The 21196-nt window shown below is 30.5% G+C and overlaps 1 protein-coding gene across 1 annotated transcript in view; it reads left to right on the top strand.

Annotated features, from left to right (window-relative positions):
• The first annotated feature begins 466 nt into the window (after positions 1-466).
• The window catches only part of LOC111628389 (protein ABHD17B-like), a 54889-nt gene continuing 34159 nt past the window's right edge, over positions 467-21196 (top strand). Inside the window, exon 1 of the mRNA XM_023372165.1 lies at positions 467-1435. Coding sequence (XP_023227933.1) covers positions 777-1435 — 659 coding nt within the window. The 5' untranslated portion in view covers positions 467-776. The remainder of the gene's footprint in view (positions 1436-21196) is intronic.

Here is a 21196-nt window from a genome sequence, read left to right as displayed (position 1 = left end):
GTTGGCCCCTAACGGGGACGACTAAATGATGATGGGCCCGAAACATTCGAATCAACCCATCCGTAAGGATTTTTGTTTCCCCTTCTAGTTGTCGACTGGTTTCCGATTAATATTTTAAAAAGTAATTGCCCATTAAAATATTTATAAGAAACTGCAGAAAATACAGTGTTATTCCGTAAAATTTAATTTTATTCTCTTTAGGTTAAGTTCGTATCGCCGAGTTACATAAATATTCGATCGCTACTTTTTAACTGACAAGATGGCGACGGAAAGATAACTGGATAAAATTAAAAGTATTTTCTTTTAGTTGTTTTCTGGCCCGAACATAATTTAAAATTTAAAATAAATAATATATTCATCGCAATTACAAACAATTTAGTGTAATTTCTTTAATTAAAGTCAAGGGGAAAAATATAATTCCGGAAAAGCTTTATTCTAGTCGAATCTAATTCGACTTTCGGCGATTTCGTCGAATAAAAATCCAGAAGAGACAATAAAACTGTCGACGTCCAATAAAATTGTGCGTAAAAAGCAAAAAGCAGTGTACTGTTAGGGTCAATTGGGGCAATATCCTCCGTTTCTTCCTCCGTTGGATGACGTCACGGCGTACAATGGCGGACGGTTTCCGAATGGATTGGTTTGGAGCATCTTTCTTTGTTTGTAGTTGGGTAACAATTTCGAGTGTTGTCTAATGGGAGATATTGGCAAATCGGTAGTATTATGACGACTGAATCTTCGCTTATCGACTCGGAAAGAAGCCGTTAAGAGAGCCTCAAATGCCCAGAGAAATGAACGGTTTATCTTTGAGTGAACTTTGTTGTCTTTTCTGTTGTCCGCCCTTTCCGTCGAGAATCGCAGCCAAGTTGGCCTTCATACCTCCCGAACCTACTTATACCTATTTAGCCGACGATACCGGTACGAAATTCACTTTGAATCTGACAGATAGAGCAGAATGGCAATTTAGCCAGAGGGACCTCGAAGACATAGAAGTGTTCTATACTAGAACTACGAGAGGAAACAGGATTTCTTGCATGTACGTAAGATGCAGCCCTAATGCTAAGTTTACCATTCTTTTCAGTCACGGAAATGCCGTCGATCTGGGCCAGATGAGTAGTTTCTACTTGGGTCTAGGCTCTAGGATTAACTGTAACATCTTCAGTTACGACTATTCCGGCTACGGCATCAGCACGGGTAAGCCGTCCGAGAAGAACCTGTACGCCGACGTGGACGCGGCCTGGCACGCGCTGAGAACGAGGTACGGCATCAGCCCGGAGAACATCATCCTGTACGGGCAGAGCATCGGCACCGTGCCCACCGTGGACCTGGCCTCCAGGTACGAAGTGGGCGCCGTCATCCTCCACTCGCCCCTCATGTCCGGGATGCGCGTTGCCTTTCCCAACACGAAGAGGACGTGGTTCTTCGACGCCTTTCCCAGGTAAAGACCCTCGGGTTACGTTTTTCCTCTCGTTCGTTTGCACGTGCCAGACGGTCGTTTTGGAAGGATCTACGCCGTCGTCCCCGGTCGAAAATCGAAATCTCCTCCGAAACGGTCGTCTCGTGCGTGTCGACTTAAGTTAAGGATTTCTACGTCTAGGTAACCGAAATGAAATTTTAAAAAAGTAGAAATTAAAATTTTAATATTTTGGTGGTTTCTGGATATAGATGTTTTTTGGCATATTCGAATAGGTTGTTTATAGATTTTACTGGTATATTATCTAAAAATATTTGTAAGTCGATTCATTTACTGCAATATAATAACAATGTGATACGTTTAATCCTCGTCGCCTGAAGAATCTGTTTTTTTGCCATTTAAAGCATAACATACACGTGGTGTGAGAGAAAAATGTTTTTCCTCGTACAAAAAATATAATATTTCAAAAATAAAATCGGTTTGTCGTATGTTGTTTTATAATCTGTGTGACTGTTTAATTCTTTTGCTGTGCAACAAATGAAAATAAGTCTTTGATGCTACCAGAGTATTCTCAATTGTGGTGTGGTATAATCAACTGTGAAAAATTCAAAAAACTTAATGACTTAAAAAGTTATAAAATAATTTTTTTAGGATTTATGTCATTGTAATTAAGAAAAATCATTTTCAGTGATCGTAAGAGTGTTATATCCTTTCGTTTAAAGAATGTATATTAATTGAATCTATGTGTTAAAAGTCAATACATTTCTTCAATATTATTTGTACAGCATTAAGAATAATACAGATTATTCAGTAGGTTTACTCAAAATTTAATAATTGTGAACCAGGAACTCAATTACATATTCATTAACAACAATCCATAATTTGATTAAATATGTAAAAAATTTTCAGATGTATAAAGGTTAGCTACATCATTAGTATTTAAAGCATTAAATCATTTAAAAGTTTCTAATGTTTGTTATAACCAATGCTGGTACTTGTTCTCCATCCTCCATCTATTAACTACAATAAATTTCACAAAATAATATATCTGTATGAAATGATAAGCAACTCCTTTCATATAGACAAAATATTTTTTGGTCAAAATTACAAATATTCTATTTATCTTTATACATAATTTAGTTATACAGATTGGTTCTTCAATGAACTGAGGAATTTTTTCCAGTTCCTGTAAGTTCATTTTACTGGAATAAGGGGAGCTTTCATTTTTTTTAGTGACAATATTTCCACTTTCTAGGTTAATGTACTTTATACACTGAGTGGCCAAAAAATTACACACACGGTCTAATAACAAGTTGGTCCACCTTTAACTCTGATCACAGCCGATATTCTTCTTGGTATGGACTCAACAAGTTGCTGATACCATTGCTGAGGAATGTTGGTCAATGTTAACATAATGGCAGCTCTAAGTTGGGTCAGATTGGATGGCGTTCCCATCCAATCTGACCCAACTTAGAGCTGCCGTCAAACCGTCAAAAAATCACTTAAAAGCTTGGCGTTCCCAAGCTTTTAAGAGATTTTTTGACTTTGTTTCACAAATGCTCTGTAGGATTGAGGTCAGGGGACTGAGCTGGCCATAGATTAAACTATGATTGATGTTCCTCAAACCAATTTGAGACCAATTGATCACGGTGACAAGGTGCATTATCCTGCTGAAAGTGACCATCTCCATCAGAGAATATTAGTCATAAACGAGTGTACGTGATCGGCAATGATGTTGAAGTAAGCTGTTCTATTCAGAGATGTGTCCACAAATATCAAGGGACCTAGTGTACTCCACACCATAATTCCATCGCCACCAGCCTGAAGAGTTGTCATTTGGAAGGAGGGGGTCCATGAATTCGTGCTGTTTGCACCATATTCTGATCCTGCTATCTGCAAGATGGAGCAGGAAACTAGATTCATCAGACCAGGTTATTTTTTTCCAGTCCTCAAGTGAACAATTTCATTGTTCCTGGGTCCATAACAGGCACCTTTTCCTATTTTTCTGTGATACCAAAGGCACTCTTGATGGTCTCCTGCTGCTAAAGCCCATCTTTGAAAAGTGTGTTTTGTTGTGCGTTGGGATATGCTTTGTGATGCACCTGCATTGAATTCAGCTGTAATTTGTTATGTTGTTGTCCTTCTGTTGCTGCGGACTATGCATGCTAATCGCCTTTCACCTCTCGTTCACCAGCCTTTTTCGACCAGAATTCTCCTTATTGCTTGAAGTTTTTTTTCCTCAAATGCCACTCTCTAAACACCCGAGATACCGTTGGGTGAAAAAATCCTAAAAGAGTTGTTGTTTCAGAAATAATGACATTAGCTCTTCTTGTACCAATGATCATCCCTTGTTCAAAGTCACTTAAATCTTTTGTCTTACCCATTTTGACATTAACTTCCATGATAACGTCCGAAGCTGAACATACGTTATATAAACAACTCTGCATTGTTACGTCACTCTACATCACTGTCGGACTGATTTACTTTCAAATAAAAGGTGTGTCTAATTTTTTGGCCACTCAGTGTATATCTTACACAAATTTTTTGAGATGTTTCCGATAGACTTAACTAGTATTAAGTTGTTTTGAAATTCTTAAATTGTGATTTCAAAAATACATTTTTAAAGGTTCTTTTGAATTTATACTTTTTATGTATGTAATCAATATTCATATCTAATTTTAAATCTAATAATGTTAATAATTATGTTTTATCTAATTTTAAATGAGTGTATAATTACAAATCTTCTCCTGATGTTAATGACGAAAGTTTGTTGAGAGTTAAATGTATTTACATTTTTTTGGCTTATTTTTGAGAATATTTTATAATTGAATATTGTTTTTATTACACAAAATATAAATAGTTGGTTTTTAATTTTAAAATGAATACTAATGTAATATAAATAGGACAGATATCATCGAACATACATTTATTTTATTAATAAAAAGTTATTTTAATATTACAACAATAAGCTAAGATATTTTAGTATTTCTTCACATTAAATGTTTCTTGGTGGTTTTGGAAGTTTTGCAATTGTCTGTTGGCAATAGGGAATTATTACTTTTTGAAAATCAGAAATATTTTTGTTATGAACTTTTTTTTGGTAATAAGGACAACTCATAGAATCTGATAGAGAAGTTTCTGTTTTGTTATTTCAGTTGGATACATAATGTCAATTAGCAAATAAATTAGCACAGATTTAGGTCTTCATTCAGCTATAATTTAGAGCCATTGATTTTATTTTATTGACTGAAAAATGTGCATTTAATCTCACTAATAATTTCGTGCAAATTGAAGCTATTAGTCTAGGTAAAATTAATACTAATTAAAATTATACAATAGATTAATTTGCTAGTGTAGCTGTTAGAAATAACAAATTAATTTTATTTAAAACTGAAAGTCTAATATAAGTAACCCAAAAGAGTTTCCAGAATTAAGTTATTTATCAACATTTTCTAATCTTAAAGATGGAAGTCGTAATTTAATAAGTAATTTCATAAAGAAGATAAATGTTAATACAATACATAAAACTATAATTTTATAGAAAAATCATCAGAATACTTTTATAAAGTATTGTAAATTATATCCATAATATAATGAAAGTATAAATTTATTTTCACGATATATTTCTTGAAGATAATTATAAATATTTTGAAAATATAAATTTATATTCAGTATGTATACATTTTTTTTATATATGTGAGAAAACTACTATGATATCCCATATGATCAGTAATATCATAACATTAGAATTGGACTTTTTAAGCTTGTTAGATAGATATTTTAAAATGTTATTTTAACTTTGTAATTCATTTTTTAAAATATTTGTAACATTTATTATTATTTATTTAGAACGTTACTGTTTGTTTTGATCGTTTGAGTGCAACGGTTCGGAGGAGTTTATAAATGGAATTACATAAACTATATAATAAAGCTAATAGTTTTTATTCATTGGTCTGTGAAGAATTGCCTTTTTCTTTTAGTTATTTTTGTGTTTTTATTAATAATAATTTTATTAGTTTGAATGTTTTTTTTTCTTTTTGTAATCTTTTATTATAGATATTGTTATCTATTTCTGGAATAATTTGTTTCATTTAATAAGTGTTCATTTCTTTGAGATTTGTCGACTGAAAAAATTATTTAGAGTGGAGTAATTCTTATGGGAATTGCTTTTTAATTTATCTGTAAAATAGAAAAATTAATGTTATTTTAAACTTACTTTGATTCATTTAACTTTAAATAAAAGTAAAAGCATAATCTAAATTTTTTGCGTGTTCAAAGCTATTTAATCTTATAAATACTTTTAAAAAATAAAAAGTTACAAATGAAATTGTCTTCTAATAATTTGTTTTTCTAAAAAAATAAAATTTTATTTTTTATTTATTTAAAATAGTTCAGTCTGTAATATTTTGATCACCTGTTAAAACATACTGATAAATATTATAAATTTTTCATCAGAACTTCTTTAGTTAAGTCTTTTTCGTTAATAAATGATATAAAGTCATATTAAACTAATACTTTCAACATAAAATAATATGTATAATAATTACATTAACAATATGAGAGAGAATTAAAGTAAATTTCTGTACTATAACCTGCCATATGGAAGATTTAAATGGCCATGAAATCCTCTGCAAAACATGAAAAACTCATTAATTAATTAATCTGTCAGATCAATTAATAGATAATAATGAATTGAACATCCTTTAGCAGAAGTGAGAGTGAAATTTACATTGCTTGAATAAAGATTGTCATCTTAGTTTATCAATTAGCAAAATCATTAGGCAAATTAATGATTTATTATAAACACTTTTTGTACTTTGTCTCCAGAAAATTATTAAAAATTAAGTAAATTTTTAGTTTGTGCTAATGAATAGCTAAAATAAAATTATTTTGTATACAATCATCAACATATTGGATTTCAGTGTAAATTAGAATATAATTTTGTTAATTTGAATTAATTATCTAATATAGTATTGTTTAAATGCGTGACTAATTACATAATGCTAACAATTTATCAGTTTAATATCTTGGATATGAAATAATATAAAAGGAATACATTTATTTATCTTAATTAATAAAATTGATTTAAATTAAACAATAATTAAATTAATTTATTGTAAATAATATACTTTTTATATCAATTTCTTATCAAATTACAGAGAGAAAATTTTTAGTTTAATATTAAAGTAATCTTAGATATTGGTAAACTTGATATTGTTTTATCATATTGATAATGTAGTTTCAAGTTATAGTTAGATAAAGTTTAACTTTTCAGTTCTGTTAGATACGATATAATCCATTAGTTTCAATTTTAATGAATTTAGAGGATGTGTATTCTTGTTAACAAATTAAAATTTTTATATTTATTTTTATTATTATAAAAAGTTAAGTTTATCTCTTTACAACATTAGCTTCCTACTTATCACAGAATATTATCAGTTTTTTATTAAACACGTTTGGATGCTTTTTGTCTATTATAAGAGTCCAAATATGTTTTGAATTCCAGTCAAATGTTATCTCATGTTTGATTGCTGCTTCTAAAACTTAAATTCAAACGTCTATCAGAAGACAAATCCTTGAAATGTAGTTTGGAAAATTCTCATGTTTTAGGATTAGTCTTTTGATAGGCATTTGAATTTAAGTTCAAGAAGAAGCATTTTAATATGAGGTAATGTTCAATTAGAATTTGGGCTTAGTTATGGATGAGAAGCAATCAAAAGTATTTAGTAGAAAAATTTAGCTTCTTGCTTACTATGGAGTATAGTAATGTAGTAATTGTGATAATATAGTATTAAGCAATATAATAGACTCAAATAAACAACTATCTACAATTAACCAGTAACCGGCGCGAAATTCTTTAAAATCGGCGAACGTTTTCGATTCCCCTCCTGGGATCATCTTCAGGCCTATTTTTATATCTTCCATTATAATTGGATTCTTTAAAGGGAATCGAATTCGATTCCCAGGAGGGGAATCGAAAACATTTGCCGATTTTAAAGAATTTTGCGCCGGTTACTGGTTAATTGTAGATAGTTGTTTATTTGAAGTATATACAACCCGGTGTGGTGAGAAAGTACGTAATAGACTCAGTATTGGATTTTACAAATTGCATGAAAATCTAAATGACAGTAGCTATTTTTTAACACAGACAAATGTAGTGTTTGCAAAAGGAATATTTAAAAAAAAAAAAAACTGAACTTAGTGTTTAAGGAAATCACAAAAGTGAAATTCATTGAGTAATACCATACAGAGAAGCAAAATGTTGCATTTTATTTTTATTAATAAACACTACTTCATTTGTTTGTTCTATTAATTGTTACAATGCTTAAAGTGTTGTATCAATAGTTAATCTATTTATTTAGTTTTACTTGAATAGCAGCAAAATAGCAGCTCATTCTTCCATTGGATGTAATCAGTAAAGAATATGTACATTAAATGTAACGGGTATCAATTATATTAAATACTAGCTGTTACCCGCGACTTCGTCCGCAGAGGTTTTGCAAGCAAACCCCATTTACATTCAATATTTCAATAACCATAGTAATTGTTAGGTCTATATAACANTGTTATACGGGGGTTACCTGTAGTTGAATTTATGAGCATACTTTTCTTAATAAAAGCTGCAAATGAACTTTTTAGGCTTTCAGTGGACTACATGCAATTTTTCTTAGAGTTGCAGGCTTTGAGCCTACTAACAATGGCAGTTATGGAGTACCAACATATTCCATAACTGCCATTGCACTAGGTATTAAAATAATATATGCTAATGATATGAAAGCAGGGATGTATCTAGAAATTTCTGTATGAGTCACCCACATCTCTGGTAGCTTGTGTAGACATAGGATAGGTAGGTAGATTACATAAAAATAACACAACTAAGATTATTAGCAACATGTCATTGTACAAGGAACTGCCATATCGGTAGAGTAGCTCCTTACATGTCATATGCAAATCAGTAGTATGTACGACAATGCTCAATAAAATACTAAATAAACAGTAAAACAAGAACAGATATTAAATTTTATTCTTCTTTATCTTATGGCTGTTCATGTAGCTTAGTATTTGAGTCTGAATGGTCTATTTTCTGTTTCATCCAGTGGTCAACTGCTTTGTGACTTTTTTGTGTGTTTACTTTTAAACTTGTATGGAAGCAACAGTGGGGGCTGACAAAGGGAGGGGTGGAACAGTGTTAGTGTGGGAAATACTGTTTCTTGCCCCACCCCATGTGGCTATATCCCTGGAAAGGTAGTGATATATAGTTTACTCTCATTGTTTTTACTGGTCAGTTTAGTTTTAATGTTTATCATTATGACAATCAGCTTAATTAGCAATGTGCATGATGCAGAAACAGAAAAATAATTTACATAGATGCAATGGCTTATAATTTGAGTTTTCAGTTTTTTTATGTTTAAATAGACATATTGCTATTTGCTTTATTACTATTGAATACTAGGATGTTCAATGAGTAATGCACTTGGTTTTTTTTTACTCAAGGTTTATTTTTTTTATAAATCCAAATATACTACATTATTCTCCAATTAATTGGTTACAAGTACCCTTATTCCACATAGTCTCCATTTAAATCTATGGCCTTATGCCACCTAGATACCAGAGCCTGTATGCCAGTTCAGTACCACTCAGTTAGTCTCTCTCTCAGCCACTTCCTGACATGTGGAACAACCTTAGTGGTGGATAATTGTGTTAGCACTATCCACAGAGATGCCTAGTTGAGCAGCAAGTTATTTGGTTGTTACTCACTTGTTGTCTTGAATAAGTCTATCGGTGCATTGAACTGTCTCCAGAGCCACAGTAGCATGTGGTTGTTTTGAGCATGGAAGATCTGACAGTCTCACTTTACCTTGTTCTGTTGTTGACACTCTACTAATCCAACGACTGACAGTACTCCTATCCACTGCTTCATTACCATAGACATGTTGTAACTGTCTGTGAATGTTTGAGATGATCTCATGCTTTGCAAAAAGAAATTCAATCACAGCTTTCTGCTTTGTACGTGTCTCAAGTACAGTTGCCATTTAAAACTAAACTACACTACAACCACCTAATGGAATTAACAGAAACTTCATGCCATTATACAATTGTTAAAAATATGTTATGCAAAGTTTCGTCCAATTCCAATGAAAGGCATCCAAGAAATAAAATTATATGCTTATTGTGAACGGCCCTTGTAGATTAGTGATTCTCAACATTTTTAGACTTATGGCACACTTTTACAGTCATAGGAAAATTTTGGCACACTTTATTATTAAACAGCCAACAGATTGTTTGTAACTGGGCAATCTCACAGGTGGTTACTTATTTTAGCCGAAGTCACAATATTGAAATCATCATCTAAGAACACCGATAAATCCAAAATCCCAACAAAAATTCATGAAAAATTTAATTAAAAAAAAAATGAAAAAGTTTTCAATTTTTCAATGGTCTTATCATCATTATCATCATCATATTATTACACATCTTTATCTCAACACCAGAGAATATTAACAAAAAACTTTTCCTAACCTGTTACCTGTGCGTTCTCCTTCTATAAAAATCATAACCAACAAAAATTACGTGCATTTTCCTTCTTCTATAAAGCCGTAACCAACAAAAATAGCTCTTTACTAATGTTTTCGAACCCCAACAGTGGTTCTTATTCAGGTATTTTTTTAATCTCTGATGGAAATGCAGCTCGTAAAACATAAAATTTGAAAATATGTATGTTCAAATGCACGCTTCCCATTTATGTGCTTGTTGTCATGTGCAGTCCATTCCAATACGGATATCATAAATTACTGTTCATAAGTGCCTGCCATGCTACTGAGAGCGCGATCTCTTCTTTATGATTGATGCATTGATTATCCTTAAGGTTAGCTAAGTATATGCTGGCTGCCTCCAGCCACTTGATGTGGTGTATGTGCCATGTGGTGCAGATAATTCATGTTTCTTAAATTTGGGGTCTATATTTGGATCAGACGCATAAATTGCCAGAGCTGTTGTGTTCCTTTGTTTCTGAATATCTGCAGCATGTTCTTTCAGTCTAATCCAGTGTTTCTCAACCTCTAACGAATCGTCGCCCCCTTCAACGTAGTAACACTCCCTTCAATAAAACCGTTACGTAGTATCGCCCCTTTCAATAAAACCGTTACGTAGTATCGCCCCCCCTTCACTACAAAATTCCGATGCCGAGGGACAAGGCTAAAGCCAAATTCGTACTGCATTGAATAGACTAGTTACTGGTATAATGTTTTTTGTTTAATTATTGTACGATATAACGAATAAAATATTTAATTATTTCTAATATAATGTTTTACTATATCGTCCAGAAAATTGTTTTTCGCCCCCAAAATATAAATTGTTACTAATCGCTCCCTCAACATGAAAAAACGCCCACATGGGGGCGATATCACCCCCGTTGAGAAACACTGGTCTAATCTCTAAGGATCGTTTGGTGGAACCCACATACACCAGGTTTCTAGCCCATCTGTGATCTATAATTGGTATGCTGTCAGATAAAGATAAAGATAAGTTGTCAGGGGTCTACAACCCCTGACAACTTATCTTTATCTGGTTGATCTTTCCGTTGGTTAGGATGTTAAATATCGAAGCACATCTTCTGTAGGCGATACGTATGTGGTTCTTTATAGCTATCTCGCTATACATCCCTTTAATATATGGATTATAAGTGACTGGAATGATCTTATCCATATCTTGTCATTCTTCCTTTTGTGGTAGGTCTTGAGCTGGGTTTTGGTATCCATGTATTAACTTGCATATGAGCTTGCTGTATCTGTGCTCAGAGGCTGTTCGATGTGTAAGCCTTAGTTCCGACTGTAGGGCTTGCTCAGTAGAAGTGTGTGTGTGTGCTCTCTTAATTAGGACTTTAAATACCACACAATATAAGGCGCCACCTTATATTGTGGTGGGTCACATGACCCTACTGGTATGTATATGCCCTTTGATCCTAACTTTCGGTACACTGCAGTGTGGATTACGGACTCTTCTTTCTTAATGTCAATATCTAGGAAGTGTACGTTCATCTGATGTGCTTGTTCTATTTCTATGGTTAATCCATATGTGTTATCATTCATTGTGTCAACAAAAACCTTGATGTCTGGTATTTCTTTCCACAATATGATAATATCGTCTACATATCTCTTATATAAAATGATGTGCGGGTGGAGTGGGCGGACCTTAGCTTTGAGTTGTCTAATCAGTGTCATAATTTCTTTCAGAAATTATTTTAATTTCTCAAAGAAATCTTGAGAAATAAATTTAATTTCTCAAAGAAATTACATCTACAGTTTAAAATAATTATACAAAAAATAACTTATACTATTTTAATTTGTTTGTTTTGTTCTGCATTCCTGAAGATGTCTGTTATAAATGGATGAAAATGTTAGTAAAAATCTGTTAATTTGAAGTATGCTGTTATAGGTATGTTGTATGTGTTTAAATTTATATATCCCTGTTTTGATAAATTATTATACTATAATCATTAATATGCCATATAATATATCTTCAAGCATTTCTGAACGATAGATTGCATCCATATGTTCTGTAATTTAGTCAAAAATAAATATTGAGTCATTACATAGACTGTGTTATCTAGCAAAAGTGCTTTTAACCCTTTTGGCTCATCTTCAGGATAAAATACCAAATGGCAGTTGAAGATTCAACTGTTGTCTGGTGTTTTCTTCCAAAGATGAATCAAAAAAACTTTTAAAATGTCTTATACACTATTTTCATTTTCTCCAAATAAATATGACTCATATTTTAATCATTTGATATGGGATTATGTATAATATGATAAAAATAAATAATTTTGTTATGACAAATATAAATTTAGTGTATATATGTCTAAATATGGAACTAAAGTTGCAGTGTTAGATTTGAAGTAATTGTTTTAACATTAATGTTTACACTTAGCTCTATGTTAATGTTGGATCTATATCAAAATAACTTAACTTTGACTCTGCTGATAGGTAGTAGAGTGTAAAAATAGATAAGATTTAAGATAAAATATGTAAAGTTTATGGTGACAAATCCAATAAGTAATCAAAAACTTGCATATTATTTTGAATGAATTTGAAACTGTTTTTACAGTTATACATTTTGTATGAATAAAACTTTACAAATTTTAAGCATTTCTAGAGTTAGATGATGCATTTTATGATAGAAGAAAGAAAAAATGCATAATTACTGGTAAATAGAAACATAATTACTGGTAAATAGAAATATGACTTCAAAACAAAATTTTCTTAAAATTGGCAAATTCAGAAGATATGTATTTTTTATTATTTTGGAAAACTGTCATCAGAAATAAATGTTAGAAACTTTCCAAAAACTAATTTGCAATTTTATATATATAGATGGTTAATGAAACTAACTCAATCATTACTAAAACTATAATTAAAATAATTTCACTGTTGATATGTTTAAGTTTCTAGAGCTTTGTTAATTAAGTTATGATTTTTATTTATATATGATTGATTAGTAGATAGGTTTATCTCTACAAACCATTTATAGGTAATGTGAATATAAATTACAGAATTTGAGTGAGTTATTTTTCGGAAGAAAAGGAACACTTTCTATAAAAATATTTTTGATAAATTAATGATTGATTGTATCAATTTAAAATTTCAAATTTTGTATTTGGATTTAACTGTTGTCTGCCCATTCGTCTGTCTTTCATTAATCTTGAGCATGGAGTTAAGTAGATGAAATCTGAGACCAGATATGGAAACATTTAGGGCAAGAGTTCCTGATTAACTATATACAAACTTCTGGTGCAAACTGGAAAGTCACATTATTTCAATTTAAAACTTTTCCCCTGAAGGAAGTTAATAAATGACTGGCACAACTGTATTGTTAAAGCAAAAGTATGATGTACAGGCAAGACGCTATTACTAATTTGAGATGAATATATTTTCAATTAAATTAATTAACAGCATGATTAAAATTGCAGCCTGGCATTGTGACCATGTCACAATAAATAAATGCTCATTGAAATTATATCTTATAATGTTTCTTATATTTTAAAAGACAAGAATTAAAATTTAACTTAAATTAGTAAAAAAAACTCAAGTAAAAATTCCTCAAAAATTGTGGTATAATAAGTCTGTTTTAATAGCCAAAAAAGTAGCTATAAAAGAACAAAAATCATACAAGATTACACTGCTGGAGAGGTGCCGCCATTTTATTGATCTGTTGCCAGTTGCAGTCACCGCCGCCTCTGACCCTGAAGCTTCACGTGTCAGAACCACGATACCACTGCTCATCCTCCCAACCCTCAAAGACACTCCTCAAAGGTAAAAATAACTAGAAGTTTTACAAATAAAAATCAAAGATTATGTCTGGAATACTGTCATATTTTCAGAACAGTTTGAACAAAGTGAGAAAAATCTAATCTTGATATTTAGAGCACATGGTGAAAAAGTATGGACAACCCTTGCCATTGTTCTAACGGTTCTACTAAAACATGCCTTTGGTCTGTTTTGAGGCTAGAGAAGACTGTCATCTGACCCTCTTGTCTGTTTTCTGGTTAATGCCAGAAAATGTATTCCATTAAGAGGACCCTCTCCATTCTTCTCCAGTCAGAGTGGGTGAGGATATCATCTTATGTAAACAAACCAACAATGGCTGTCCTCATGTCAAATTTTAAGTCTTTCATTTCTTATAAAATTATGTTTTGAAGTATGCTGTGTCTAAAAATGTGCCATCCCAAGCATATCTTGCTTTGCTAATGCCAAGAGCTGGCCCTGTCTACATACGTGCTGACTTGCACTGTCTAATATGCATCGTGTGTAGTTTGTTAATACTGTATTGTGATACTTTGCCATTTACAAATATATTCTCAACAATAGTCCGCTGCTAGGGCTGGTGACTGTGTCGGTTGTTTGAGTCTTTAATCCAATATAAGTATGAAAGGAAAAAATACTTATTTTATTGTTATACTAAAATTCACAAACTACCAGTTTTTTATTTAAATTTATTTTTAGTCTGTATAATAAGATGCACTTAAAAAATGAAAATGGAGTTTTCTGATTTATTATAGATTGCATTACATATATGTAATATACAAAATATTTTATGGGCTTCCTACCCATGACTTGTATGCAATTTGGCCACCACTTGGAAAGTGGAAGCATTACTGAGATCATTCTTTGTCAATATAAACAAATCTCTGTAAAGTAGAAGTTAACCACAAGAAAACTATAATACAGAAAGGTATGATATATAAACAGTTCAGATAAAACATATGCTCAACCAATATAATCTCCACCCACTCCACTGTGAGCTATTTCTGTTTAATTACATCAGCAATAATGGGTTGTATTAATATGATATTGTTGTATTTAGTTTTTGTATGAAATTTTAATATATTTAGGTGAAAGGGTGAATGACTTTAGGAAACAGGAAATGTTCAATAATTTTATGAACTAAAATAACAGAGCCAGGGTTTTAAATATGCAGAATTTTGCTCTATATAATAGTTTTGTTGAATAAATTGTAACAGGAAAGCAAAGGAAAAGCTATAAATAATAATATATTGCACATCTTTCAAACACAACAGAGAATATAAGCTTATCATTTTTTATGTTTTAATTATTTTAATATTCAAGAATGATTTTTCTTTTATGACATTAAGTATGAATATATAAAAGATTTAAATATATCTATTGTAAAATTTTAAATATTTATTTAGTTCTTCAGTTCTATATTCATTAAGTCTTAAATTATTTGTACAGTGATTGACATTTGCCATTTTCTTCAAAACAGATACTCTATGAATCTATTTGAAATCTTAACAATGATTAAAATGCTAATATAATTCAATAAAGCAATAGTGTATTAAAGTAAAATATTTTTCATACTGGTTTATGTCTCATCATCAGATCAAAAACTTTAACAGTATTTTATTTTTTGTTTTCAAGGAGTCAATAGTTTACTGAGATAATATGCATATTATCTCAGTAAACTATTGACTCCTTGAATTTTATTTAAATTTTGTGATTGTTAGCTTATAATTCCAAATGTTAACATTCCATTGAATGTATTGATCCAGCTTGTTTAGTTAAATGTATATTGTTTTCAGCTGTACAAAAAAAATACATTGTGTTTCCATCTGTACAAATTACAATTTATATTTTTATATTATTTTTTCCATATTTTTCTGATTTTAATTTATTTTTCAATGATGGTTGGTCCAATCAACCAACCATCATTGAAAAATGAATTTAATTTGTTTTTTTTAAAGTACAATTAACTGTCCAAGTTAAAATTTGCAACTGTATGTTCAGTTACTATCTAATTAATTTGTTAGAAAATCGTGATTAATTGGCATAAATATCTTTATATTTCATATAAAATGAAATATAAAGATTATTATAATGAAATATAAAGATGTTTCCTATTTGAATAAACTGTGCATTAATAGATTTAGATTGACTAATTGTAAAAATTCATTAAAATTTTAAAAACTAAATTCATAGTCTATTACAATGTTTCTAATACTAACTGGAAAATAAAATTTTGTTTATTGATTTAATTCTTAATTTAATTTTTTTCTTATTTAATTCTTACTTGTTTATTTATTGTCTAAACTTACGATTAAGATAGAGAGAGAACTATTTATTTTATTGTGTCATTCATTATCTTAAAGTTATTATAAGGATCTGTGTAGCTCTTCTATGATATCTATGTTGACATTTACATGTTCTTGTCTAATATGTACTGTACTGTACATGATATATATCAATAAATTCTTGAGTCAAAATAGTTGTTTGACAGTTTCCTTATGTAGAAAGATATTTTAAACATTACAAAGTGCATGATTAGTCTCAAAACTGTCCTTGATAAATAACTTATTCAAAGAGGGTGTAAATTTATACATATTCATATACTCATATACATATTCATGTACTCATATACATATTCATATATAGTAACTGAATACAGTATATTATATATATTCAGTTACTAAATAACATTTATTATAATTTGATTTTTTCTGAAGCTTCATTTGTCAAGATTGTCATATATAACTATTTGTAAAACTTTTAGGAGTCTTGATAGAAAATTATAAAAATTTTTGATATTTCCTATAAAAGAATAATAATAAATTTGGTTGTTTCAAAGTATATTTAATGCTTTCTGTTTTCATCATTAATGTTTTTATGATTTGCAGGAGAGAGAACCTAGATTTATTTTGATTTGCTATAACATGGCCAAGTGAAAGAACGTTTTAGAAAAAGAGATATTTGGACAAATTTGTAATAAATGCCATGGGATTATAATGAACTGTGAGCTTTGTGAGACTTTTCTTACTGTCCACAAATTTAAGAAATTTTATAAATGACATCATTTAGTTTTTTTTGATCAAAAGAAAATCTATTATTATTGATTGAATTCTTACTGTCAATATAATATTCTTTTCTAATGTACTGAAGATCATGGCAGTGTTGGTCTGGATAGCCTTTATGCCAGAAAACAACAGCAGTAGCCAATAATGAAGAAAATTATAATAGAAGTTATGAAATGAGTTAAACTTTATTATTAACTAAAAGTACCAATTTATACAGGAGACAGGAAAGGGGGTTTTATCTTCAGTTAATGTTCTTGTAATCTATGATTTCTTTTTTGGATTCATTACATTCTGAAATATCAAACTAACATTCAAATTAATTATGCCATGGAATTGTATGATTTAATTAAAGTTTATTGCTCTCACAATAATCTCCTTTAACATAATTGAGAAACTATTGGCAAATATTGTTTGTAAATATTATGAAATTTATCTTACTGTCGGGTAGAAAATAGAGAAAAATGTTAGTTTAATCATTTCAAGGCTATGGATTAAAATGTGTATTCATCTGTGTTTATTTTAATGGTTAGGATGATTGATGATTTTTGACGTGGAAAAAAAATAATTGTGTAATAACTCTTGTGAAAGTTTCACTGTCAAAATTATCACAAAATGTAATATTGGATTCTGTGATATAGTAACAAAAGAATTGTTAAATTCTGTGTAACTAAACTGAGACATTCTAATATATTAGTGCAATATACTACATGATGTATTATACATACTTGTTCCATTCTTTAGATTTAGATCTATTTGAATCAATGCATGCTCTGCAGGCTGTCTTTATCATTCCAGATTTATATTATTACTTTTATTTTTTGCTATTTTATTTGCTTTTAAATTTGTTAATGGTAATTATATTTTTATTTATTCTATTTCCACACAATTGTTATTGAATTTGTACATATTATAAACATCTCAAAGCCTAACGATTATATTAAAGCCAAACAATTAATGGATTAAATTGGGCTACATTACTGCTACTAATAATTATTAAATTCCAAGTAATTTGGCACTAGAGGTAAGTGTTAGGCACCATCTCTTTTAAAAAATATAATAATTGTAATTAAATTAATATTTATTAAATAATTTAGAAAATTTTGGAAGAAAAGAATCAGCCCGGAGTGGGACTCAAACTTGCAACAATGTGGTGTGTTTTTGAGTCTCGATGACTGTTCTACATGGATGAAAGCATTTACTTTCATATAGTTTTTTATATTTTCTTGCTGATTATTGGTTATATATGCAGTATTTATTTATGTACTGTACATCTGGTTTGAGTACAGGCAACCCCCATATAACACGGCACTTTTATAGCACGGATTTACTCTGACACGGTTTGAGAATTGGGTAAAACCCTCGTACAACAGGAAATGTAATAAATTTTTACATACTTAAGTAATAATAGTTCACAAAAATTATTATTTTCGTGAACTATTAGTACTTAAGTATGTAAATTTTCTCTTCTCGCCGTCTGTCGATACACATGGTCCTTCTCGAAACTTGTTGCTAGATCGAGACGCTTCTGCTTCTGATGTTGCCGAATGTTTTTCTCTTATTCCATACTTGCTTTATTCTTCATAAGTACTTAGCACCATATAAGAAATTTTATAAAGACCTTTTAACTAGAAGCAAGCAATCTAAAATTACATACATTTTGCAAAAGGTAAAGCATGGATNTACACAAATACAATAATAGGAACAATACAGTGTTAGCAGATTTTGCTAATATGGATAACACAAGCATCTTCTGGGACTATGCAGATATTGTGGAATGCAGCATTTCCTTCCTATGTATCTAAGACTGAACAAGTGCATATATATATATATATATATATATTGACAAGAAACTTTGGGGACTGCCTGAATGCTAAAGATTGTGAATGTCTATCCCTGACATGGAAACATGCAATATTCAAAAATCTTTAGCTGTTTTATGTGTAAGTTTTGTCTTATTGTTATTGTATGGTTAAGTATTTTCATGTGTTATTTATGTTTTTATATATATATTGATGTTGTTATTTTTCATTTATTACAAATTTTCAAATGTTTTTGTTGAATGTTCTAAAGATTCATTATTAAAGAACTTATTGTCTATATACTAGGCATGACTGGCACTAGAGTTTATGCTTCCTAGGACAAGACATGCATTTGACACCTCTTATCCCCCTACAAAGTTTTAAAATGCCATATCTATTAGAAGTGGGAAGAAATTTTTGAATGTTTTTAAATCTTAATTTTATTTAAAATAGTTTAATTTGACTTACATTACTATAATAGTTTTACTGTTTGTTATTTTCACTCAAATTTTATGAAAATTTGCCACCTTGGGCAAATGCCCAGTTTGCCCATGTAACACCATTCCCAAAACTAGGCCAAAAATGTTACAAAATATTTCAGTTTAAAATGGTGGTTTATTCTTCAGAATAGTACTGTACATGATGATAATATCACAACCTTTTTATAAATTATTGTTAGAGCAGCAGTTCCCAAAGTGTGCACTGCTGCACCCTAGGGTGCCATGTCCTTCTCACAGGGGTGTCATGAAATATTGTAAAATTTTCATAATTTTACTTCTACTTTCAATTCAGTGTGATAAGATGCAACATCTAGCAGACCTGGTGCAAATCATTAACTCAAGGTGGCATATAGAATCGCAAAATGTAAAAAACCTTATACCATCAAAGAAAAACTCATTCTACTGGCTGTTGTAGATATGGTAAACATTATGATTGGTGAATCTGCTGGGAAGCAGCTTTCAAAAGTGCCTTTGTCCAATGACATCATCAATTGCAGAAGACAGCACATAGCAAAGGACCTCTAATGTTCAGTTAATTGAAAAAATAAAAGGAAAGGAATTTGGGTTGCAGCTGGATGAGGACACAGATAATAATAATGATGCTCACTTCATTTGCAATGTACAGTTTATAGATAGTAATAACATTATAAAAGACTTTTTGTTTTGTAAAAGTATCACTGCTGGTGCTAAGGCTCATGACTTGTTCAAGATCCTTGATATTTTTATATCCAAAAATGATTTGGAATGGACCAAATGCATTGGTATCTGTACTGATGGTGCTTATTCTATGTCCAGCTGTTATGGAGGATTGCAAGCACTTTTTCAAAGCAAAAACCCTCATTCACTGTAACCCATTGCATTATTCACAGGGAAGCACTCGCATCAAAATATCTGAGTCCTACATTAAACCAGGCCTTAGAATATGTATGAAATGTAGTAAACTTTATAAAACTTGGCCATTGAAGAAATGATTTTTCAAAAAACTATGAGGATATGAGATCTGGGCCATGTCTTTGTTGTACTACAACACTCTGAGAAAGTACAAAACATTACCACCAGAGAGTGATGGCTCTCTCGAGGTAATGTTTTATCTTGTACGTTTGAACTGCAACAGGAAATTTACATTTTTCTTAAAGAGGATGATTGCAAGTATGCTGAAAATTTTGTTAAGATTTTTTGGTAAACTAGCATAGTTATGTGATATTTTTGAAAAGCTGAATGCTCTGAGTATCGTTCTGCAGAGAAGCAACATGCACCTTTTAAAGTTGATTGAGAAAATTTCAGCTTTTATAAAAAAAATTAAAACTATGGAAATGAAAATAAATGAAAAGAAGGAGGAAAAGAATGCAAAAGTTTTTGACCTCCAATAGAGTTGATTTCTCTCAAGGTATGAAATCTATTTTTGAAGAACATTTATCACAGCTTATCACCTGATTTGAGAAATATTTTCAAAATGATAATATCAATAAATTTGCAAGGATTCAAGATCAATTCAATGTCAGTGCTCCATCTGAATTTACTGCTGCAGAAGAACAGAATCTTATTGAGTTGTCTTATGACAATATGTTGAAAACAGTATTTAGCAGCATGGAATTAACTAAATTTTGGATATCAATGAAAGATGAATATCTCTCACTGAGTGGTGAAGCTCAGAGAATCTTAAATTAATTAAACTAATAAATTAATTACATTTACAACTTATTAGTTGTGTGAAGCTGAGTTTGTCACTGTGATAAAAACCAACCATTACACGAAAATCAATGTGGAAAAGGAAATGAGGGTGTGGCTGTGTCCAGTTTTATTCCAAGATTTGAGAAAATTTGCACTGATCAACAGGCTCATCCATCCCACTAATTATAATTAATTGAATTTGTTCAATTACATAAGTAATATAAAACCTTCAACACTGACGTTCCAAATATTGTCGAACCTGAGGAAGGCTGTTAAATATAGCCGAAAACGTTAGTTTGATTAAAGAAATTGCTAGAAAAAGTGTTGAAGGTTTTATATTTTATTACTTATTTACAGAAGTTCTAGCTTTCCGTGCATAGAATTGTTCAATTACATTTTGATTATCTTAAATACATGTTTTATTTAATGTCCTAACTCTTTAATTTAAAAA

Source organism: Centruroides sculpturatus, unplaced genomic scaffold (assembly GCF_000671375.1).
Source record: "Centruroides sculpturatus isolate CEXI.00-Female unplaced genomic scaffold, Cexi_2.0 scaffold483, whole genome shotgun sequence".
Taxonomy (NCBI): Eukaryota; Metazoa; Arthropoda; class Arachnida; order Scorpiones; family Buthidae; genus Centruroides; species Centruroides sculpturatus.
This window is presented reverse-complemented; position numbering and strand designations above follow the sequence as displayed.